Source organism: Corythoichthys intestinalis, chromosome 8 (genome assembly GCF_030265065.1).
Source record: "Corythoichthys intestinalis isolate RoL2023-P3 chromosome 8, ASM3026506v1, whole genome shotgun sequence".
In the NCBI taxonomy this organism is placed as follows: Eukaryota; Metazoa; Chordata; class Actinopteri; order Syngnathiformes; family Syngnathidae; genus Corythoichthys; species Corythoichthys intestinalis.
In genome coordinates, this window is record NC_080402.1 from 14133026 (window position 1) to 14159287 (window position 26262).

Sequence of the window (26262 nt, forward strand, 5' to 3'; positions counted from 1 at the left end):
AGTGATCATGGGCCTCTTGGTTGCATCTCTGATCAGTTTTCTCCTTGTTTGAGAAGAAAGTTTGGAAGGACGGCCGGGTCTTGGTAGATTTGCAGTGGTCTGATGCTCCTTCCATTTCAGTATGATGGCTTGCACAGTGCTCCTTGAGATGTTTAAAGCTTGGGAAATCTTTATGTATCCAAATCCGGCTTTAAACTTCTCCACAACAGTAGCTCGGACCTGCCTGGTGTGTTCCTTGGTTTTCATAATGCTCTCTGCACTTTAAACAGAACCCTGAGACTATCACAGAGCAGGTGCATTTATACGGAGACTTGATTACACACAGGTGGATTCTATTTATCATCATCGGTCATTTAGGACAACATTGGATCATTCAGAGATCCTCACTGAACTTCTGGAGTGAGTTTGCTGCACTGAAAGTAAAGGGGCCGAATAATATTGCACGCCCCACTTTTCAGTTTTTTATTTGTTAAAAAAGTTTAAATTATCCAATAAATGTTGTTCCACTTCACGATTGTGTCCCACTTATTGTTGATTCTTGACAAAAAAAATACATTTCATATCTTTATGTTTGAAGCCTGAAATGTGGCGAAAGGTTGCAAGATTCAAGGGGGCCGAATACTTTTGCAAGGCACTGTAATCATCATCACAAATTAGGTCTGATAATACGTTTTTGCAAGAAAACTGTCTTTCCAAGATATGACATGTAATGTCATAATGTCACTGTAATGCAGTGTTGTTTTTGCAGCCCTTTTAATTTTTGTGTTAGACTAATTAGTATCATCCAAAAAACAGTCATATTTTAGACATTTGTTTTGTTTTATTCTAGTTTTTGTTGACGAAAACTCAAGACTAATTTGGTTTAGTTTTAGTTGATGTTTACTAAAAATGTTTTTGTCTATAAAATCACAACAATTTACTCTGAAAAATAAATAAAGGTTTCAAACTATTTCGAATGAACATTGACAGATTTGGTAATAATACACACTCATCATGCCCACTTAAACGCCACGAACTGTATATAAAAAAAGTTGTCGGAGAGTTCGCCACGCTAAATGCTAATGCTAACGAGAACGCGAATGCTGTGCTAACGCGCCGACCCACCTAGCCAAACATCATCGCGTTTGCAACGGCGTCAACCACCCCCTTTCCGTTAGCATTAGCCTAATGCTATATAATAAAAAAATGAATATATAAAAATGCGAAATAGTTTCCGTCACATGTTCAGTGCTGCAAGGATTAATCTATTAACTTGAGCAATTTGATAAAAAAACAAAGTTTCAAATCAAATTTTGCTGCTCGGAGGACTTGTTTTGAGTGATGTTGTAATGGTTTGTTTTGAAATGGTTGCATTTAGTTTTTATTGATTTTGGTGGATGCACTGCCCTCTAGTGGCAACAGTGAATATGCCATTGCTTGTCTAACATGGCTGAATCCAGCTGCTCCCTGTTAAAACCAACATAAGCTAAGTTTTTGTTTAAGATAATTTCTTTAATGCACATTTTTTGTTGAAATATGTGTTCGAACCATTTGTCAAGAGCTTAGTTAAAAAAAAAAAGCATTTAATAGTATTAAGCGAGCTTACTTTTGCTATTTGAATTAGCCAATTTTTTGTTGTTGTACTTAAATGCATTTATTGCTGTTGTGAAATGAAAGTGCAATGCTGCATCGTTTGAAGAAACAAGAATTTTATTTTGTATTTGCATTTAATGCTCTTTTGAAAGCGTAATCTTAGCAAGCCAAAATAAGTATTATTGCGAGCACAAACACTTGTTTTACATATCCTAAAATGTATTCCGCAAAGCATTAAATGTTCGTAATCCGATTACTCGATTATTCGAACTGATTGATTGGTTAATCGATTACTTATCATTAGGGCCGTCAAAATTATCGCGTTAACAGGCGGTAATTAATTTTTTAAATTAATCACGTCAAAATATTTGACGCAATTAACGCAAAAATGCCCCGCTCAAACAGATTAAAATGACAGCACAGTGAAAAGTGTACTTGTTGTGTTTTTCGGAGTTTTGGCGCCCTCTGCTGGCGCTTGGGTGCGACTGATTTTATAGGCTTCAGCACCCATGAGCATTGTGTAAGTAATTATTGACATCAACAATGGCGGCCTACTAGTTTATTTTTTGATTGAAAATTTGAAAAATTTTATTAAAACGAAAACATGAAGAGGGGTTTTAATATAAAATTTCTATAACTAGTACTAACATTTATCTTTTAAGAACTACAAGTCTTTCTATCCATGGATCGCTTTAACAGAATGTTAATAATGGTAATGCCATCTTGTTGATTTATTGTTATAATAAAGAAATACAGTACTTATGTACCGTATGTTGAATGTACAGTGGGGAGAACAAGTATTTGATACACTCAAATCAAATACTTGTTCTCCCCACTGTATATATCCACCTTGTGTCTTATCTTTCCATTCCAACAAAAATTTACAAAAAAATATGGCATATTTTATAGATGGTTTGAATTGCGATTAATTGCGATTAATTACGATTAATTAATATTTAAGCTGTAATTAACTCGATTAAAAATTTTAATCGTTTGACACCCCTACTTATAATTGATGGTTGTAGGCCTAGTTCACAATGTAATATCTTATGTGTAGTTAGCATGCATCGTAGCAGTGTCTGGTTGTGTCATTAATGTGACATGCTGTGCCCCCCCTCTCCACTAACCAGCGCAGTGTCCTCCCCAATCTCAAGGCTTGCACACACGGTAAAATTTGTTTTCTTTTCTTGGCGAGAGAGAATATGCACTGTTGCTTTCGTCTTTAAAGGTCTGTGCTCAGTGATCGTTACACATTAAATGTAACTCATAGTGTTAGCATAGCATTCGCATTAGCATTAGGTTAATGCCAATGGTACATACAATGGTATATACAGTTTGTGGACTCCAGGTGGGTATAATTCATTGAAAATAATGTACTGTTTTCCTGCTGTGTGTGTTATCACCAAGTTGGCATTGTTCTTGTAGACGTTACAATTTGTGCTCGTCTGTCAATGTTCATTCGAAATACTGCAGTTCTCAACCTTTATTTATTTATTTCGTTTTTTTTTTAATGAAATTTTTTAAATTTTACAGACGAAAACAGTTTTAGTAGACGTCGACTAAAACTAGATGAAATTAGTCGAATTTTCGTCAACAAAAACTAGACGAAGACCAACACATTTTGAGATGACTAAAATATGATTTAGACGAACAAGTACCGTATTTTTCTGACTATAAGTCGCACCTGAGTATAAGTCCCACCAGCCATAAAATGCCCAACGAAGAGGAAAAAAACATATATAAGTCGCACCCGAGTATAAGTCACATTTTGGGGGGAAATTTACTTGATCAAATCCAACACACGGATACGGCAATTTAAAATAAAAATACAATAGAGAACAACATGCTGAATCAGTGTACTGTATGATAATGTTACATGATGCATGAACGACGAAATGCGAACATGGCAGGTATGTCAACATAGCATAGCTATACAGTTATTCAGATAACTATAGCATAAAACACCAAAACACCAAAATAAAATGTGAAATGATAGAAGAGATCATAATTTCACACATAAGTCGCTCCAGAGTATAAGTCACACCCCCAGCCAAACTATGCAAAAAACTGCGACTTACAGTCCGAAAAATACGGTATTATCGTCCAAAAGACGATGGCGAACATTAAAATGGCTGCCAAAAACAACACTGTTGCTAATTTGTTCTAGTGCTAGCTCCCCAAAACGGCTGACTTTTCGGGAGTGAGAAAGAAAACATTTCGTGCTTTCATAATCATTAAGTTGATACTTTTACTTTAGGGGTGTAACAGTACACAAAAATCTTGGTTCGGTACGTACCTCGGTTTTGAGGTCACGGTTCGGTTCATTTTCGGTACAGTAAGAAAACAAAATGCAAAATATAAATGTGCTAGTTGTTTATTACACACTTTTGTGTTTTCAACAATAGGAAAAGTAGCCTATACAAAGCTAGAATTCTGCTCAAAAAGTAGCGGGTATTTAAAGATAATAATCCAACAACAATTTGCCTTTCAGACCCCGCGTATTGGTCGGCTTTTTTTCTGAAAGAAAAAAGAAAAAAGAAGTCCTGTGCTAAAGAGAAAAGCAATCCAAATGACAAAGATTTTAACATGTATTTTACAAATGAATTTGTTTTTTCTTATGAACGGTTTTCAAAAGCTTTATTTGTGGATTTTCTCAAGTTAAAGTGCCACACTGAAATAAATATATTTAATTCTGTAAGCAGGATCTGTGTATTATTCTTATTATTTAATTACAGGTGTTTTTTATTTATTTTATTAGGTGTTTGTATTTTACAAATGTGATGTAGTATTCATTTATATTGTATATTTTATGTTGTATAACTTTAGTTCCTATGTGAATATTAGTTCCTACTTGTTTTGTTGTGGTAAGAGGGTTTTGTATTGAACACGGGGCTGTGTTGGTTATTATTATAGCAGAGAAGACAACTGTAAATCAACAAAGACAAGTCAACTGTGCCCCGATCTACCTCTCAATACATCTGATGGACTCAAAAAGTGGGTTCCGATTTGCACATTAGTTTGAAAATAGACCGGATCCACCATATTTTTACACGAGTGACTTCCGGTGATGTGCCGAAAAATAGCCGCCCCGCGTGAAATGTCCCCTTTGACGGGAACGCCCACACGTCACTCGTACAAACAGCTTTTTTTATCAATCGATGGACACGGAAACGACTTTCTTTTACCGTGAATATGTATTATTTTACTCTGCTTGAAATAATAAATCTTGTACTGTGAATATGCATTATTTTACTCTGCTTGATATAAATAATATTATGCTGTGAATATGTATTATTTTACTCTGCTTGAACTAATAAATGTCATACCTGTGTGATTGTCATCGGGATATGGTCGTGAAAACCTGTAGACTAATATATTTCTGTTCAAAGATGGTTATGTGGCCCAGTCCACGATTTGTTACTAAAATAAAGTAATAGTATTTGTGTAATTTATTTAAAACTTATGTTGCAGTCTTAAATCCATTACTGAAATGCGTCCATGAAAACATTTGACGTTTTCACCTCAATAAAGCGTTATAAATAAGCGCTCCCGTCAGGGGGGACATTTCACGAGGGGCAGCTGTTTTTTGGCACAACACCGGTCTGCTAGCTAATAGTATTGACGCAGGAGGGCCGCGTCTCGCGTCAAATAATAAACTCTGCCGTTCTTTTCGCGTGCATGGCGTTGAGCCGCTTCTGGGACGCGTCTAACACGCGGCCGCATTGCGACTGGTGTGCATTGGCTGATTGACTTTAACAGCCGCGTTTCACTGCGTTCTTGTGGCGGCCACGTTGTCGCGCCGTTGACGTTTCTTACTGTCCTACTGTGTTGGTCTTCATTATAGTAGAGAAGACGGAGTAAATATAAATAATCTACACAAAGAAACTAACCCGCTTGACTCACAGCCTCGAAAAGTAAGGGTTACATTACGTCAGAAACTCGTTCGGTACGCCTCAGTTCCGAACCGAGCACCAAGTACCGAAACGGTTCAATACGAATACATGTACGTTACACCCTTATCTTACTTATACTAAAACTGTAGATTTTGTTATCTAAAATTTAAAGTATGTGCAAAAAAAACCCTTTTTTTTAGTTTGATGAATGAAATGAGTGAAATCACCCCACTGAGTTCAAACTAGGACACAGGCACATTAAATTTGACTTCATTAGGATTTACCGTGCATGCTTTTAATGCCGTTAAACTACACTCACATAGTAAATGTGTCACAAGGCCAACTCGGGTACACACACACACACACACACACCATTACAGTGTGTGTGTGCTGCACGTCCACAACCCTCGTGCTCTAAATATTTCATAACATGGCAGTGCAAAAGCTATTGACCTGATATCCTAACGTCACCTTAAAAAACAAGAAGGGCTTGCCTTGGAACAGCAGGCTATATCCTCTGTTCATGTAATGTCAAGGCATATTAGCAAAAACAGACCACGGGTGTTATACAACGATAATGAAACTTGATCGTAACTTCTCAGGTTATTTTCTTGGCACAAAACAAAAGCAAACAACACAGTGAGGTCATCCTGAAAATGAAACATGTAACAAGTGACCCGCTTTCAAGCACAAATGTATGACCTCACGGCATTGCCACCGTAAAAGATGGCTCCCATGAGTCCGTATAGCGCTGCGGGTTAATTGCTACGTGCTGTGCGGTTGTGTGTGTTTGTGCTGCGAGGGAAGCAGACAGGAAGTCAATCCTGTGGTGTCGTTAGCCACTATTTAAGGAGAATCGGCTTGATGAGGTAATCCTGATGTCTTCACACGCGAATGACATGGGAAACAAATGGTATAGAAAGGTCCAGTGAACCCCCATTTACACCCGCAATAAGGTGATAGTAATATAGCGACTACATAATTTTTTTTTTCTTAGTTTTGCACCTCCCATATAATTTAAACACTGTATACTGTATGTAGTTATGTACTAGTCGAACATCATAAAACTAATTGCAATCTTAAAATGTATTAAAAAAATACTGTTCACCCATTTAGCTAATGGGCATTGGAAAGAGTCCATTAGCTAAATGAAAATACATTTTCTTTTATCGCGCAGTAAATATAGCACATGCAGTATATTTGGAGTGAAGTTTGCATGATGAAATACTGTACAAATTTGAGACAGGAGCTAACTCTTTATCAATAACAGTGTTAGATGTGAAGCATTTCGAATAACATCAATTTTTGCATAAATTGGTCATGAATTGAGGTCTGATCTAAAAAATCACAAGAGTAAGCATACCTGTCAACCCGAGGCCGTTGGCAGTCGCACAAATAGTGACGTACAGTGGGGCAAACAAGTATTTTGTCAACCACTAATTGTGCAAGTTCTCTCACTTGAAAATATTAGGGAGGCCTGTAATTGTCAACATGGTTAAACCTCAACCATGAGAGACAGAATGTGGAAAAAAAAAAAAAAAAAACAGAAAATCACATTGTTTGATTTTTAAAGAATTTATTTGCAAATAATGGTGGAAAATAAGTATTTGGTCGATACCAAACGTTCATCTCAATACTTTGTTATGTACCCTTTGTTGGCAATAACGGAGGCCAAACGTTTTCTGTAACTTTTCACAAGCTTTTCACACACTGTTGCTGGTATTTTGGCCCATTCCTCCATGCAGATCTCCTCCAAAGCAGTGATGTTTTGGGGCTGTCGTTGAGCAACACGGACTTTCAAATCCCTCCGCAGATTTTCTATGGGGTTGAGACCTGGAAAGTGGTCTCAACCCCATAGAAAATCTGCAGATCCAGGACCTTGAAATGCTTCTTACGAAGCCACTCCTTTGTTGCCCTGGCTGTGTGTTTGGGATCATTGTCATGCTGAAAGACCCAGCCACGTCTCATCTTCAATACCCTTGCTGATGGAAGGAGATTTTCACTCAAAATCTCTCGATGCATGGCCCCATTCATTCTTTCCTTTACACAGGTCAGATTTGCAGAAAAACAGCCCCAAAGCATGATGTTTGCACCCCCATGCTTCACAGTAGGTATGGTGTTCTTCGGATGGAATTCAGTATTCTTTCTCCTCCAAACACGAGAACATGTGTTTCTACCAAAAAGTTCTATTTTGGTTTCATCTGACCATAACACATTCTCCCAGTCCTCTTCTGGATCACCCAAATGCTCTCTAGCGAACTGCAGACGGGCCTGGACGTGTACTTTCTTCAGCAGGGGGACACGTCTGGCAGCGCAGGGTTTGAGTCCCTGGCGGCGCATTGTGTTAGTGATAGTAGCCTTCGTTACTGTGGTCCCAGCTCTCTGTAGGTCATTCACTAGGTCCACCCATGCGGTTCTGGGATTTTTGCTCCCAGTTCTTGTTATCATTTTGACGCCACGGGTTGAGGAGGAAGTTGAAAGTCAGTGTTGCCCAACGACAGCCCCAGAACATCACTGCTCTAGAGAAGATCTGCATGGAGGAATGGGCCAAAATACCAGCAACAGTGTGTGAAAAGCTTGTGAAGAGTTACAGAAAGCGTTTGGCCTCCGTTATTGCAAACAAAGGGTATATAACAAAGTATTGAGATGAACTTTTAGTATGGACCAAATACCTATTTTCCACCATGATTTGCAAATAAGTTCTTTAAAAATCAAAGAATGTGATTTTCTGTTTTTTTTTTTCCCACATTCTGTCTCTCATGGTTGAGGTTTACCCATGTTGACAATTACAGGCCTCTCTAATATTTTCAAGTGGGAGAACTTGCACAATTAGTGGTTGACTAAATACTTATTTGCCCCACTGTATGCCCTGACAAATTGGTGACTAATCTTACAACGTCGTATATAACGTGCAATATGAAACAAAAATAAAAGTCAGTTTTTAAAATAATATGAATATGTTGGTAATATTGGACCATATAACCTGGTGCAATCAAAGCACAATCAATATCTTCAGCTACATCATGATGACTAAAATTTAAGTGACTTATTTAGCTTCAAGTCAAAATTTTCGCTTGCAATTTAGGAAGTTTTGTTTGAATCGTTTTTGACACAAATCTAATTCCATCGTACCTTGCTTCTTCGTTCTTCCACCACGCCGACTAATATCGGGAGCACAGAGAAAATTCCTGGTTCTAAAGTATGCCGCTTTTAGCACACAGTATATAAATAAAGCATTATTTTTATTGATACATGTGCATTCGCTGTGGTTCTGTACAATACTTTTGTCGCACCACCTGTTCCTATCTTTGTAACTTTAAAATTTCATTTCAAAATGATGAATTCAAAAGAGCTATTGACATCAAACATAGCAGGTATCTTGCTCAAACACAACACTTTTGTCGAGTGGAACAAAATTCATCCCGATTGTTTTGCATGTCTGATTTACAACTAAGCGATCCATTTGGTTAAGGTTATTGCCGGTCAACCAGTTATTAAAAGCATGAAAACACATTTTTTTATGTGTTGTATTAGCTAAGCATACTGATCCGACCTCATTATATGATCTATTTATGCTGAAATTCAAGAAATTACAACACATTTAAATTCTATTCAGGGTTTTCCACAAATTTTATAAACTTGGTAAGCCACCAGCCCCCCAACACACACAAGGCACAACCCCAATCAGCTTTAAACAATGCTGCAAAAGAGTATAAAACAGACACTGTATTTTTCAAACTACAGTGGTATTAGAATGTATCTGAACCTTTTGAAATTTCTCACATTTCTGCATAAAATCATCTTTAAATGTGATCTGTCTTTGTCAAAATCACACAGATGGAAAAACAGTGTCTGCTTTAACTATAACCACCCAAACATTTATAGGTTTTCATATTTTAATGAGGATAGCATGCAGACAATGACAGAAGGGGGAAAAAATAAGTGAACCCTCTGCCAAAGGAGACTTAAAGAGCAATTGAAACCAATTTGTACCCAACAATTTAAGGTGTGCACCCAATCAGTGATGAGTGGTTGAAAGCTGCCCTGCCCACTATGAAACACACACCTGGTATGAATTGTCTTGATGAGAAGCATTGTCTGATGTGCATCATGGCTCGGTTAAAAGAGCTTTCTGAAGACCTGCGATCAAGGATTGTTGAATTGTATAAAGCTAGGAAAGGATACAAAACCATCTCTAAACGTCTGGATGTTCATCAATTGACAGTCAGAGAAGTTGTCGACGAATGGAAAGAGTTTGGCACTTTTGCTTCTCACCAAAGGAGTGCGCGTCCACCAAGGATGACACCAAGAGTTCAGCGCAGAATACTCAGAGGTAAAAAAGAACCCCAGAGTGTCTGCTAAAGACGTACCGAAATCACTAGCATAGTCCAATATCTGTGCACACATCAACCAAATGTGAAACAATGGCCAAGAATGGTGTTCGTAGGAGGACTGCTGCTGTCTAAAAAAATATATATATATATTGTTGCTCATTTAATGAAAAAAAAAAAAAAAAAAAAAGGCATTTGGACACTTCACAGAAGTTTTGGCAAAATATTTTGTGGACTGATGAAACCAAAGTTGAATTGTTTGGGAGTCACACAACGTCATGTGTGGAGGACGAATGGAACAGCTAACCTATATCAACACCTCATCCCCACCGTGAAGCATGGTGGAGGGAGCATCTTTATTTGGGGCTGTTTTGCTTCCTCAGGGCCTGGACAACTTGCACTCATTAATGGAAGAATAAATTCAAAAGTTTATCAGGATTTTTTGCAGGAAAACCTGAGGCCTTCTGTCAGACAGTTGAAGCTAGAAAGAGGATGGATGCTGCAACAAGACAATGATCCGAAACACAGAAGTAAATCAACTTCAGAATGGTTTCATTAGAACAAAATGCACGTTCTAGAGTGGCCAAGTCAAAGTCCAGGCTTGAACTGCATTGAGATGCTGTGGCATGACCTAAAGACAGTGAATCATGCCAGACATCCCAGGATTCTGACTGAACTAATGCAGTTTTGAAGAGAAGAATGGGGCATGGTTAGTTCTGATCGATGTGCCAGACTGATCTGCAGCTACAGGACCTATTTGCCTGGCACAGCCAGACTATTCTCCCTGTATTTTTCAAACACTGTGAGAAATAGTCTGGGACCCAGCCCATTAACGGCCTCTCGAGCAAGGTACAAAATCAATCGTCCAATCAGATTCGTTTGTTTGCGTGACATGTTCTTAACGAGTAACGTCACTCTTGCGCGCCGAAAGTCGTGTCTACAACAACATTGATGGCGAACGGGAGAGCTGAGAATATGTTCCAATCTGCGGTAAAACCAGTTTTAAATTACCAAAAACACATCGAAACAAGTCATTGACAACAGTCAACATGGCTCGCGCTAGCCATGTGAAATAAACTTCTCCATTCTCCGCCCACGCTAATTACTTGTCGCTTTAACAACGTCACGTTTGCCCGTCGCTGATTGGTCCACTCCGCTGTCTGTTTGCTGTGGCTTGCTCCGCCCTCGTAATTTGATCCGCCGGACCGTCGCCAGACTCAATCGCTGGAACAGCGGTGAGTCTGGTATACCAGGCAAAGGACCTATCGCGTTTGGTTGAAGTTATTGCTGCAAAAGGGGCGGCCAAAAAATATTAAATGTGATGATTCACTTACTTATTTTTCCCCCTTTTGTCATTGTTTGCGTACTACCCTCATTAAAATATGAAAACCTATAAATGTGTGGGTGGTTTTAGTTGAAGCAGACACTGTTTTTTCATCTGTTTGAGTTTGAAAATGATCCGATCACATTTGATGGGGATTTTATGCAGAAATGTGAGAAATTCCAAAAGGTTCCGATACTTTTTCATACCACTGTATAAGGCGCAGTTTATTATAAGGCGAGTTAGTGTTTCAAAATACTGCATTTGTCATTTGTTGGTTTTCTTTAACATGGTAATAAATGTTTTATTCATATATATTTATGCATATGTGTGTTGAGTGTTAGGTTTTGTATTTGTTTTCTCCTAGTGTAACTTGTCCCTGTGATTGCCCATTGATTTCACCTGATGTGCCTTCTCCTAGCCTATCCTCCTGTGCTCACCTGTTCCTTGTTGTCTCGTTAACCCTTGTTTGCGTGTGTGTATATAAGCTCCCATTTTCTGTTCACTCCTTGTTGCGTCATTGTCAATGTCAGTGTCTGCGTCCAAGTTGAAGTCCTTTCCAGGCCCTCGCGTATTAGTCCCTCCGGTAAAGTAAGTTTTGTTTGAACCTTGCCTTTTTGATCCACAGTCCCTTTGTTTGTACTTTGTGCCTTTGGTTAGTTATAATTAAAACGTTTTTTTGAGTTCACCTGCCTTGCCGCTTTTGTTTCCCTGCAATTGGGTCCACACAACCTGCCTGCCTGCCCGCTCATTCCTGACAGTTGAGCACTTTACTGGAACATTTTAATAGTGACTTCCAACGAAATATGTTTGAGGTCGTTAATCCCAACTGGATTATAAAGTGCGCTGTCAATTTTGGGGAAAAATTAAAGACTTTAACTGTGCCTTATGATTAAAAAAAAAAAAAAAAGGGAAAAAACATGGTACATGGTGGGCCACTGGTGGGCTTCTCTACCACCAGGCTTTGCAAATTCTCTGGGAGAAACCCTGTTTTTTCATTCCAATTTAGCATTCCCTGCTCGGGTTAGTGGTCTTTTTTTGAAGAGACAGCTCTGATGCAGTGACTGATACCTTTTGCTGGAGTGCTTTGTGGTGATTGCGTGAGAGACAGAGACTGAGAGAGCGTAGAGCCGTCATCGGATGTTAGCTCGTGCTCGCCACCTGCAGGGATTGGTAGCGGGTGCGGATAGAGCAGATTGCGGGTTGGTGGCGAAGGGGGGGGGGAATGAAGCAGTGGCAAGCGGGTTGAGCGAGGGTGTAGGGATTGGGACGAAGGGTCAGGAGCGGGGGTGGGAGGGGAATGAAGGCCAAGGCAAGAGATTAGTGATAACACACACAAGTTAGGATTTAGACATGGACAGATGCTCTTCTGAAAATTTGACAAAATCCTCGTTGGATTCCTTTCAAGCATTTTAGAGAGGAAGGTTTCGCTTTCTTGGGCTTTATTTTCTTAACAAGAGTGTACTTTATACTAGGTTTTGTCAGGATGTATTATTTTTGTAAGAGATTATGTTGTTATGAATGTAAAATATCTTTAAAAAATAAAATGGATTAAATAATGGCTAGAGTTAGGGTTTAGGTTAGGGCAAGAGGTGGGCAAAGTCCCACTTTGTTATTTAATCGACCATTCACATTATCAAGCGTCCTGTAATTTTGGCACACCATAAATTAAGACTTAAAAATTAACTTATCTAATTGTTTTTTTATTTATGAAACGACAACACAGTGATCCCTCCCTTATCGCTGTTAATGCGGACTAGAACCGACTAAATGAAGTGAAAAACCGTGAAATAGTGTTAACCCCGCCCCGTTTTCACCATACATTTCTTTTTGTGTACATACTAGTCCTTCTAAAAAAATTAGCATATTGTGATAGGTGATAAATTCATTATTTTCTGTAATGTACTGATAAACATTAGACTTTCATATATTTTAGATCCATTACACACAACTGAAGTAATTCAAGCCTTTTATTGTTTTAAAATTGATAGTTTGGGCCAAAAAGTCAAGAAAAAACAAAAATCCCAATCTCAAAAAATTATCTTATTTCTTATTTATTTATGGAATTTTATTGTCATCATCATCGATATCATTGACAATCATTGACATTGCAAAATGTGATATAATTTGCCCGAAGAAACCGAAGAAGATGACAAAGGCGGACGAGATGAAGCATATGCTTATCAGTTTCCCGTCCCCAATACAACTAAAGACGCACATTCAGGCTTCAGAGTGCGTCTGTACGCGGTGAAGGCTGAGCAGCGAATCCTACTAATACAAAAAAAGTCAACTTTAGATTAATTATATCAGCTATGCACTCAATACTGAGTCTGGAACCCTTTTACAGAAATGACTGCTTCAATGCGGCGTGTCATGGAGGCAATCAGCCTGTGGCACTGCTGAGGTGTTATGGAGGCCCAGGATGCTTCGATAGTGGCCTTAAGCTCATCCACAGTGTTGGGTCTTGTGTCTCTCAACTTCCTCTTCACAATATCCCACATATTCTCTATGGGGTTCAGGTCAGGAGAGTTGGCAGGCCAATTGAGCACAGTAATGTCATGGTCAGTAAACCATTTACCATGGGTTTTGGCACTGTGAGCAGGTGCCAGGTTGTGCTGAAAAATGAAATCTTCATCCCCATAAAGTTTTTCAGCAGATGGAATCATGAAGTGATCCAAAATCTCCTGATAGCTAGCTGCACTGACCTTGCCCTTGATAAAACACAGTAGACCAACACCAGCAGCTGACATGGCACCCCAGATCGTACTTGACACTGGACTTCAGGCATTTTGCCATTTCCTTCTCCCCAGTCTTCCTCCAAACTCTGGCACCTTGATTTCCGAATGACATGCAAAATTTGCTTCATCTGAAAGAAGTACTTTGGACCACTGAGCAAACAGTCTAGTGCTGCTTCTCTGTAGCCCAGGTCAGGCGCTTCTGCCATTTCCAGCACACCCCTGTGCACGGTGGCTCTGGATGAATGTGAGTGCACTTTAGTTTGCATATTTAAATGTTCAGATATTAGATTTGAATGAGGCAAAATAACATGCTCTTTCACTCAGATACTGTATATTGTTATGCTCATTTGTTTCATATGTACTGTAATTATTTTCTGTATAAAAATTAATTTGGTGTTCAAAAAGTCTTTTTTCCAAACTTGAGTCTTGAAAAAGAGGGGGTCGTCTTATATTCGGGCCAATACGGTATAAACTTGTTAATATTTGGGACAACAAAACCGATACTCTGCCCCTGCTTTCTGGACTAGCTGAACACTTTCTGTGCGTGCAGGCTTTCTCCACCCCATCTGAGAGTGTTCTCCACTGCTGGAGACACCACAAGTCCAGAAAGATCACGTATCCTACCTGAAAAAGCAGACGTGCTTATTTTTCTGCAAAAGAATTGTTAATTTTGTACATTTGCACTACGCACTGTTCTGTTGTATTTGACAGTCTTTTTTATTATTATTTTTGAGTGCTATCAGCTCATATGTCCTTTTAAAAAGGATTTTTTATCTCTATTAGAAAAATGTTTCAGTAAAATGTTACACATTCTTGTCTATTTGCCACAGTTAACATCAAGGCTTTGAGCGCCTTGAAAGGTAGAAAAGCGCTATACAAGTATAACACTACTTACCATTTGGGCCTCTTTTGACCTTGTTGTGAGTTTGTAAGTTTGTGACTTCTGATTAAACATACTAGATGCCAATCCAAATGTTTGTTCTTCTTTTTCCCCAAATTTGAATCGAATCGTTAAGCAATATCGATAATGGAATCGGAATCGTAAAAATCCTATCAATTCCCATCCCTAGTCATCACCCCAAACGTCGATAAAGCCAGGCGCCCTCCGTAGGTCAAAAAATGTACTAAACATTATAGATTTCTAAATCAATGGCAATATTTTATGTGTTTCTAATAACATAGGGTGACCAAACGTCCTCTTTTGCCCGGAAAAGTCCTACTTTCACGTAGTATCCTCGTCGTCCGGGCGGGTTTTGTAAATTCATAAAAATGTCCGGTTTTTATGATTTTTTAAATGATTTTTCATGGGACCAATTTGAAGAGAATCCCTCCGACCGCTGGGTGGCAGCAGTTGACATGGCTCCTACGAGAATGGAGGGAAGTAGTAGTTCTTCTTGTTTTTGTTGGCAGTTTACCCCTATCATGAGGCATTACCGCCATCTACTGGGTTGACGATTTGGCCACAATGCCTGAAGTTTTTTTTTTTTTTTATGAATACGTATATAATGGCAACTGTTGACTTCTGTCGGAGCTTTGACTGTAAAATCCCGTTTGGTGTCGCATCGTTGCGCTGCCGATTATTGTAAATTTTTATAGAAAAGTTTGATTTTTGCCTCAGCTAGCTATCAGTAAGCTAAACCACGCTAGGGTTTATGGGAAACGTAGTTTTTGATCTGCAACGTTTGGAAACATGCTGGTTGAATAGTTTGTCAGTTTATTTCGGTTATTGTTTGTGTGCAATCTAGAACATAGAATGAGAATATCAATTGAATGGGAATAACAATTTGTCAAGGACAATTGTAGTGTTAGTAATTTATAAAAATGTTTAGTTGGCACATATTTTTTTTTTTTAGTCATTTTTTTTTTTAAACTGCATTTTTCCCATCCAGAGTGAGGAGGCACAATTTAAATATATTAAAGTGATATAGGCATCTTTGAGTGAACTTGGAGTAAAATTCAAATATCTTGAGGCCGGGCTGAGTGTCCTCTTTTTTGGAAATCAAAATATGGTCACCCTATAATAACATATTTTAGTAAAAGTGAACAATTGTGGCTTATTAGAGCCTACAAGTCTTTAAGTCCAAGGTTCCCTCTAAGTAATACAAGAAAATATTTTCAGTGGCAAAATTTGTTAGTACTGACAAGGTGTCAGTCAGCATGCAGCTTGAATAATCATTAACTACACAGAAAAGACGCTCCCGACTCACAATGGCAATGACTCACATTCATGGTTACACACTGAGTAGGCTGAGATCTCACTCGCAACGTTTGCCTGCATTCAGATTGTGTAATAGGCTGTGAAAGTGCTAATTTGTTTTTGTGTACATTTTCTATGGGCTTAATCTCACTTCATATAGACTCTTGACATTTATGAAATGATTTTTATGATAAGCACTTGGGCTTTGTGTGTATGTAGACGTGTCATGTTTTCGGTCAGTCCAGACGGTCTCCAGCTGGCATCCAGATTGGCCACTGGGGATTCACGGGACTGCGGGGGCAAGCGTGTCATAGCAACGACCGGCGGGCATGAGGCGGGTGTGAAGACCTGCTGTCTGTTCTTTCTGCCATTTTGGTCATATTGGCGCGCATGCACTCGCACTGTACATGAACACATGAATTGTATGTATATAGACTGCTGGGACTGCTTCCTCTTCTCTATCTGTTCACTATTTATGTTTTCCCATTTTGAATGCTGAGAGCGAATTTGAATAGCATTTGCTGCACCACCTACCGAGACCCGGTTGTCGCATTTCCATGTTTTTGTGGTACACCTGCAAGTCTTCCTCTGACAGCTCATTGAAAGGGTTGGGAGGCAGCGGGGCCATCTGCTCCTCCTCTGTTGGCACGTATGGCTGCCGTGGACACACAAAAACAGGAAGTTCAAAGTATTTTTATTTTTAAAAAACGGCAGCAAAACATTGAATCCAAACAGCAACTTCTAGAGATAAAAACATAGAATACTGTGTTAAGATTACCACATTAAACATTCTCAACTGAAGAAAATTGCATTGACCACTTCAATCAAACTAGACTCAGTTCAGTTCTGACATCTTGAACCCAGATGGTGAAAGTCAAAACTGCACAGACAGTAAAACACACAGAGACAAGTCATTGTGTTTTTAACATGCGTGCAAAAAAACACGACCCAACCACATCTGTGAAACTAAATCTGTGCATTTGAGTGTTTGAACACGATAACACCCAATTACGAGCATTTCAGAACGATGTGATGAAACAGTTCAGGCTAGGGCTGTCAAACGATTAAAATTTTTAATCGAGTTAATCACAGCTTAAAAATTAATCAATTGTAATTAATCGCAATTCAAACCATCTTTAAAATATGCCATATTTTTTTGTGAATTATTGTTGGAATGGAAAGATAAGACAAGACGGATATATACATTCAACATACTGTACGTAAGTACTGTATTTGTTTATTCTAACAATAAATCCACAAGATGGCATTAACATTATTAACATTCTTTCTGTGAAAGGGATCCACGGATAAGAGACTTGTAATTCTTAAAAGATAAATGTGAGTTTGTATATTGTCACTAAATATTGCCATCTAGTAGAGATGTCCCGATCGATCGGCATCCCGATCAATCGGGTCCGATCACGTCGTTTTCAAAGTATCGGAATCGGCAAAAAAATATCGGCCATGCCGTTTTTTAATATATATACAGTATATTTTTTAATTAAATCGTTTTCTAATTGTATTTAACGTTACAGATATAATATGTTACACTCATCCAGAGTCTTTAGTTTAGGCTTAAGGTAGGGTTATCAAATTTATCCCGATAACGGCGGTAATTAATTTTAGAGATAGATAAAAGGCAGCGTAAAATGAGTAGAGTGAATTTTGGCAGCCTTTGGAGCCTTTTTTTAATTGGCTAAAGCCTTACAATCCCTCTCTCTATGATTAGAAATATCATGGGAAGCAACGTGGGGAAGCAAGGTAGCAATTGATCTTTTTCTTAACACCTTATGTTATTTCCCAACGCAGAGAAGATATATCAATTGGTAGCACTACGCACAGTCATGGTTCCACTTCCCAACATGCATTTGGGCATAGCTACAGTATAATTTACTGAAAGCTCAACAAATACACTAGATGGCAATATTTAGTCACAATATACAAAGTCACAAGTCTTTCTATCCGTGGATCCCTCTCACAGACAGATTGTTAATAATGTAAAGGCCATCTTGAGGATGTATTGTCATAATAAGCAAATACAGTACTTATGTACTGTATGTTGAATGTATATATTCTAAGAGTGTGACAATATGTCGATACAGCGATATATCGCGATATTTTGCAACCCGATTGGTTATCAATATGCTCCCGCCAAGTATCGATACTTTTAGTTGACATATTGCCCATACAATGGAGTAAGAATGCTGTAAACTGCTCAATGTTTGTTGAGCAATTCCTTGGCGGCCCACTAGGGGCGCTCATGAGTGGCGGTGAAGGTAAAGTGCGCGCAAGTCGTCTAGAGAAGAAGAGACGAAGCTCCAAGTGGGTTGAAAAAAAATAAAAAAGCTCCGTGAGAACGATAGAGGAAAAAAAGAGAAAATATTGCTACAAATCACCCATGTGGACACACTTTAGATTTTACACCAACAAGAAAGGAAGTAAAGTGAACAAGGACTTTGCTGTATGCAAGAATTGTCTAAGAAAAATAAGGTTCACTGGCAGCTGGTGACATAGTGGACACCGGAGTTTGTGTGCTTCGCTTTAATCACTTGAGGTAAGAAAGTTTTGCAATGTAATTGACTTTTTAATTTACATGTATTGTTTTGATGATATTTGATGTTGAATCATATAAAATAAACCAGGACCCTAAACTGGATGAAAAGGAATATCGAACAAGCCTACATGAATTTACTGATTTATTTGATATTATTTGAGTACCACTTTCCATCTAGTTTAGTACACAAACTGTTATTACTACCATTTTGATACAATAAGCTATAAAAATGGTTTGAATAGCTTCCAAGATATATTTAAGGTGATGTGCATGGTAATTAATGTAGCCTATGTATTAAAAAAAGGTCATTATTGCATTTTTAATTTACTCAAGACTTCCAACACAACAACAACAACAAAAAAATCAGGATTTAAACTAAAAAGCTATTAAGTAGTTAATATCTTTTGTTTTATTTTGTTTTTAAGGTGAGGAAGAATGCGACTGACTAAGTGCGACATCTCAAATGCTGAAGCAGATTGGGGAAGTGCTCAAACCAATGCTTTTGGCAACAAAGGTCATATATACGAAGAAAAGACCCACCAATTTTATCATTGCCCCACTCCAAGCTCAACTGCTGACAAGCACCTACAGTTCTGTTAATTATTTTTTAAAAGATTTAAAACTTTAAAGAAATTAAGGGTGCCATTCATCATGATCTCTCCAAGAGATATCAGTGGTTGTGGTGTGTTTCCTCTATATGTGCAGGTACACAATTTGCAGTAGATGTATATTTTACAGCAATGTTGCACAAAAAAGGTGTCACTGTTCAATAAATGACTTAAACAGTATTTTTTTCTATTTTGAAATATCTTTTTTTTTTCTCTATCATTTCAACAGTTGTATCGTAGAATATCATGTATCCAATGTCTGACCAGTATATCGATAATCGCTGTATCATGATATCGTGAGATCATCGTTATCGTGAGCCTTTTATCGCGAATCGTATCGTATCGTGAGGTGTCCTGAGGTTCCCACTCCTAATATATTCGTCCGAGTTTTATTCATTTTTTTCTCAACGCGTTGCCAAAATGTATATGATCGGGAAAAATTATCGGGAATGATTGGAATTGAATCGGGAGCAAAAAAAGCAATCGGATCGGGAAATATCGGGATCGGCAGATACTCAAACTAAAACGATCGGGATCGAATCGGGAGCAAAATAACATGATCGGAACAACCCTATCATCTAGTGTATTTGTTGAGCTAAACTAAATGTTTGAACAGCGTTTGACCAAAGTCTGAGTATTATTTTGCATAGCTATTTTGATTGGGAATGCCAGTTCTCTTTGTATTGAGCGCTTTTCTTTTTGTGAGCATTATTTTTTGGAGAGATGATACTGTAGCGACTTAACTGTTCCGCCCAAATGCATGATGGGAAGTTGGGCAACCATGACTGTCAGTGGTGGCTGCAAATGGTATATCTTCTCTGCGTTGTGTACAATACAGGGTGTTATAAAAAGATCTTCTCCTGTGTTTCTTCCCCAGATCGCTCGCCACAATAGTTATAATCGTTGTGGAAGACATGCCAAAGCTTTTGCCAACAAATAGCACGGCCTCAATGAATCCCTGTGTCCACGCCACTCGCTTGTCTCTGCCTCTTAGCTCTCAATATATGTAAAACAGCGCCATTGTAGTCTGTTTGCGGCAATGCGTGAGTGAGTCGTTCCGCGCATGTGTTAAATATTTTAACGTGATTAAAACGTGATTTAACGTGATAAAAAATTAATTACCACCCGTTAACGCGATAAATTTGACAGCCCTAGTTTAGGCCAAAAGATTGGACACACCTTCACATTCGGGCATTTTCTTTATTTTCATGACTATTCACATTGTAAATTCTCACGGAATGGAATAAAACTATGAATGAACGCGTGTGGAATTACGTAATAAGCAAAAAAAAAAAAAAAAAAAAAAAAGTGAAATAACTATGGCTGTCAAAATTAACGCGTTAACGCGCGGTAATTAATTTTTTAAATTAATCACGTTAAAACATTTGACGCAATTAACGCACATGTCCTGCTCAGACAGTATTCTGCCTTTTGTTAAGTTTTACAGCAAGGCTTTTTTTGCTGTCTGACAGCGAACTCTTGTGGTCGCTTTGCGACATGGTTTATTGTTTTCTGGCCAGTTAATATGGCTGCACGACGTCTCTGTTGTGCTTATATGATCCTTGGATAAGATTTGTCCGTAAGTACGGTTGTTGTAAAGAATGTACATATTATGTTAATAAGCGAAATGTTATATTTTTTGTATGAGACGCTTTTTGTTTATGTTTAGTTAACCTGTATAGCGTGCTAAGCTAACGTTGTTGCTAATGCAATGCTTATGCACTTTTTTTTTGTAGTTTTACGACGGTCTAAAGAGGACAATGATTTGAGGCCATTTTATTAATAAATCAGATGAAAAAGGAAGAAGTCTGATTATTAAGGTGTCGTTCACTAACTGTCTAGCTTTGGAAAAAGTAGACGCTTCGGAGTGAGGACAGCATAGACAGATTTAAATGACAGTAGAGTGAAATGCCCACTACAGTCCTTATGTACCGTATGTTGAATGTATATATCCATCTTGTGTCTTATCTTTCCATTCCAACAATTTATTTTACAGAATACATTCATAATTCACAGAAAAATATGGCATATTTTATAGATGGTTTGAATTGCGATTAATTGCGATTAATTACGATTAATTAATTTTTAAGCTGTAATTAACTCGATTAAAAATTTTAATCGTTTGACAGCCCTAGAAATAACTAAAAACATGTATAATATTGAAGTAACTTTAAAGTACACACCCTTTGCTCTAATTAATTTTTTGCACACTCTTGCCTTTCTCTTGATGAACTTCAAGTGGGAGTCACCTAAAATGGTTTCTGACTTCACAGGTATGCCTTTTCAAGGTTGATGAGAGGAATTTATTTCTTTATCAATGGGGTTGGAACCTTCATTTATATTGCATTGAATGAGGTGTGTCTAAACTTTTAGCCTGTATTGTACAAATACAGTGCAGTATGGGAATAGGTTTTAGTGAATGTTCTAAGTAGAGCTGTCCCGACTAGTTGACGTTGTCGATGACGTAAATGCATCGGCTGGCACAACATACCGTCGACAGGTAATGGCGGGTTAAAAAAAATACATGCGGATAAAATTGAGAATGGCTGATGCTCTGGGCGCAAGCGGCATAAAGCCAAAAAAGCGGACCAGAGTGGCCAAAGCCTGGAATTATTGTAACGAAAATAAGGAGGTTGCCACTCTGTATGGTCTTTGCAATGCTGCGCTGGCATACCTAGTTAGCACATCGCCCATGAACAAATAATTGAAGCGCCGTCGCCCAGGTGTAATTTTGGAAGATGACAAGAAACAACAAGCTGGCGAATCATAAGTCCATATACAGTGGGGCAAATAAGTAATTAGTCAACCACCAATTGTGCAAGTTCTCCTACTTGAAAAGATTAGAGAGGCCTGTAATTGTCAACATGGGTAAACCTCAACCATGAGAAATCACATTGTTTGATTTTTAAAGAATTTCAAATTAGAGTGGAAAATAAGTATTTGGTCGACTACAAACAAGCAAGATTTCTGGCTGTCAAAGAGGTTTAAGTTCTTCTAACGAGGTCTAACGAGGCTCCACTCGTTACCTGTATTAATGGCACCTGTTTTAACTCATTATCGGAATAAAAGACACCTGTCCACAACTTCAGTCAGTCAGTCACACTCCAAACTCCACTATGGCCAAGACCAAAGAGCTGTCGAAGGACACCAGAGACAAAATTGTAGACCTGCACCAGGCCGGGAAGACTGAATCAATAGTTAAAATGCTTGGTGTAAAGAAATCAACTGTGGGAGCAATTATTAGAAAATGGAAGACATACAAGACCACTGATAATCTCCCTCGATCTGGGGCTCCATGCAAGATCTCCCCCCGTGGTGTCAAAATGATAACAAGAAAGGTGAGCAAAAATCCCAGAACCACACGGAGGGACCTAGTGAATGACCTACAGTGAGCTGGGACCATAGTAACAAAGGCTACTATCAGTAACACAATGCGCCGCCAGGGACTGAAATCTTGCACTGCCATACGTGTCGCCCTGCTGAAGAAAGTACACGTCCAGGCCCGTCTGCGGTTCGCTAGAGAGCATTTGGATGATCCAGAAGAGGACTGGGAGATGTGTTATGGTCAGATGAAACCAAAATAGAACTTTTTGGTGGATACACAGGTTCTCGTATTTGGAGGAGAAAGAATACTGAATTGCATCCGAAGAACACCATACCACTCTGAAGCATGGGGGTGGAAACATCATGCTTTGGGGCTGTTTTTCTGCAAATGGACCAGTCTAAAGGAAAGAATGAATGGGGCCATGTATCGAGAGATTTTGAGTGAAAATCTCCTTCCATCAGCAAGGGCATTGAAGATGAGAGGTGGCTGGGTCTTTTAGCATGACAATGATCCCAAACACACAGCCAGGGCAACAAAGGCGTGGCTTCGTAAGAAGCATTTCAAGGTCCTATGGTGGCCTAGCCAGTTTCCAGATCTCAACCCCATAGAAAATCTGTGGAGGGAGTTGAAAGTCCTTGTTGCCCAACGACAGCCCCAAAATATCACTGCTCTAGAGATCTGCATGGAGGAATGGGCCAAAATACCAGCAAGTGTGTGAAAAGCTATTGAGATGAACTTTTGGTATTGACCAAATACTTATTTTCCACCATGATTTGCTAATAAATTCTTCAAAAATCAAACAATTTGATTTTCTTTTTTTTTTTCTTTTTTTTTCTTTTCCACATTCTATATTCGAGTGAATAATTTTTTTAAGTTTTTTTTTTTTTTTTAAACGAAATATTAGACATCACTTAATGATTCTAAGCTAAAAATGACAGACATTTTGAATAATAAATATAATTAATTACCTTAGTTTTATGGCTGAGTTAAAACAAAAGCGGTTGCGCGACGTCTGTAAACGGGGGTTTTCAGGGTATAACGGACAAATTAAAAATAGTTGGGGCTTAATGCGCCATGAATCTGCTATGGCAGCATATAGACATATTGTTATATCAAACACAACAGTTGTTTTGGCTTAAAATACGGCAGTTTCTTTTTCTTTTAAAAGGGAGTGCAAGAGCAGAAACTGTTTTTTCAGTCGTGTCTGTTTTCCGCCATATACATATAGAAGTATGCTATAATATTAATACTATATATTTGCCAGCAGCATTTCACCTAATTGTTTTTTATTTATCATTATTATTTATGTTTATTATTTGTATGTTAATGTGTTCCAATTTTTTTTGTGTGAATTAATAAGCGTCAATAAAAATTTAATTACTAAATTAGTTAAACAAAACAAAATGTGTATATATATATATATATATATATATATATATATATATATATATATATATATATATATATATATATGTTATATTAGTCAACTATTCGTAAAAAAAAAAAAAGTGCTGACTAATTGGGAGAAAATTAGTCGTTTGGGACAGCCCAAGTTCTAAGAGAACAAAATACTGTATGGTGTTTGTGCTCATAAACAAAACTGTACAAAAGTGGGGAAAAGAAATATAAGACTGAAAACATGAATATTTGTGGGTATTCACCAGAATGTGTATCTGCACTTGAGCCTTCAACACAAGAGTAAGCATAAAATAAGTTAGGTTATTTATTTATTTTAAACATTTAGCAAATGCTCTTTTAAAAATCGACTATACCCTGGTAGCGCCAACACAAATGTGGAAAAATAAAAATAGTAATTTAAACAAGGGTTAGTATTTGCAGTCACTTGGCGCCCTCTTCTGGTCCAGAGGTATTACTACTGGTCACGTTTGAGAAAACACCAAACACAAAAGATTTAGTTTTCCCAATTGCTTTAGTATATTTCTCTGCTCTGACTTGAAATTCCTCCAAACTACCTGTTCAACCCTCACAACATAGTATCACTACTGAACATCAAAAAAACAGTTTCTCATTTCTTTGAGGAAGTTGCAGATGTTATTGTCAATGCATGCAAATGATTTTGTACAATTCTCTGCTGTTTCCTACATTACCAACTGCATCTGTCATGATAGTCAAAATGGATTATCATAGGTCTCTATTGAATAGTCTAACCACCCACAACATTTAGTCATTAGTCCGTGGATGAAAATTTGTGGCCCAACAGGGAGGGACGTCAAGATTTGTAGAAAGAATAGGGGGACAAAAGTTTTTTTTCTGCTGATTGTCTTATGCTACATTTCTAATTTTGCTTTATGTTTTTTTTTATGATACTCAGTGCTGTCTTTTGCTTTATGTATTGCAATGACATGGTCTGTCAAGACATTGTAAAAACAGTAAAAGTGTAAACTGAATTTTGTCCAGTCTGTTGCAATCGATCTCCCACACACAAAGGTGTAACTTGCGTTTTTCATCAAAACTTACGTAAACCATCCATTTTCATCAGAACCAGAGTAAATGTTATATTGAGAATATGATTTAGCAATTTGACTGTCTTGTCTGTACACAGTGAAACAAAGACTTCTCATTCCGACAGCACTGACATGTTCATTGACACAGAAATTTAATTTTGAGCGATAGAATAAGAATTTTGCACAAAAAAATGGCTTTTGCGGGTAATCTATGTTGTTTTGCTACTTGTGCGACGTGTTTTGAGAAATGCACAAACTGTTTTTAGAATTTCATTTCTGATCTGAGAAATGTAGTAAAGCAATTGAGAAAAACTAACATCCAAGTACAACCTACCGACCCTCACCAGTCATTCACGGAGTGATTGTAAAGCGACTATATAGCGGCATTCAACTCTGAACCACTACATAGTTCTTGACAATAAAAAAAAAAAAAAATCTTATTTAATATACAGTTATGATTCATATTAATATTAATTTGTTGGTCCTTTTTTTTTTTGGTCCTTTTTTTTTTTTTTTTTTTTTTTTAAACTTGATGATTCAACTTTTGACTGTGTTTTCTATCTTACCCGTCGTGGTTGATCAATTGGGATGCCAGCAAGGTGCTGAGAACGTGGCCCTGACGTTGTCACCTCACTCCGGTTCTGCTCTCTAATCTGAAAAACAATCATGTTAATCAATATCTATAGCTTTACTTATATACAGTGCCTTGCAAAAGTATTCGGCCCCCTTGAACCTTGCAACCTTTCGCCACATTTCAAGCTTCAAACAAAGATATAAAATTTTAATTTTTTGTCAAGAATCAACAACAAGTCTGACACAATCGTGAAGCGGAACAAAATTTATTGGATAATTTAAACTTTTTTAACAAATAAAAAACTGAAAAGTGGGGCGTGCAATATTATTCAGCCCCCTTGCGTTAATACTTTGTAGCGCCACCTTTTGCTCCAATTACAGCTGCAAGTCGCTTGGGTATGTTTCTATCAGTTTTGCACATCGAGAGACTGACATTCTTGCCCATTCTTCCTTGCAAAACAGCTCGAGCTCAGTGAGGTTGGATGGAGAGTGTTTGTGAACAGCAGTCTTCAGCTCTTTCCACAGATTCTCGATTGGATTCAGGTCTGGACTTTGACTTAACCATTCTAGCACCTGGATACGTTTATTTTTGAACCATTCCATTGTAGATTTGGCTTTATGTTTTGGATCATTGTCCTGTTGGAAGATAAATCTCTGTCCCAGTCTCAGGTCTTGTGCAGATACC

At 38.0% G+C, this 26262-nt stretch overlaps 1 protein-coding gene across 5 annotated transcripts in view; it reads right to left on the reverse strand.

Annotated features, from left to right (window-relative positions):
* Positions 1 to 26262, reverse strand: part of add3a (adducin 3 (gamma) a) — a 191182-nt gene that overhangs the window by 14362 nt on the left and 150558 nt on the right. For 4 of the 5 annotated variants that reach the window (XM_057844312.1, XM_057844313.1, XM_057844314.1 and 1 more), the window contains exons 12-14: positions 25571 to 25657; positions 16587 to 16707; positions 12189 to 12278 (exon numbers count right to left, since the gene is read on the reverse strand). In XM_057844312.1, the coding sequence (XP_057700295.1) occupies positions 12189 to 12278; positions 16587 to 16707; positions 25571 to 25657 (298 nt within the window). The remainder of the gene's footprint in view (positions 1 to 12188; positions 12279 to 16586; positions 16708 to 25570; positions 25658 to 26262) is intronic. The other variant, XM_057844315.1, reaches the window with a different exon arrangement.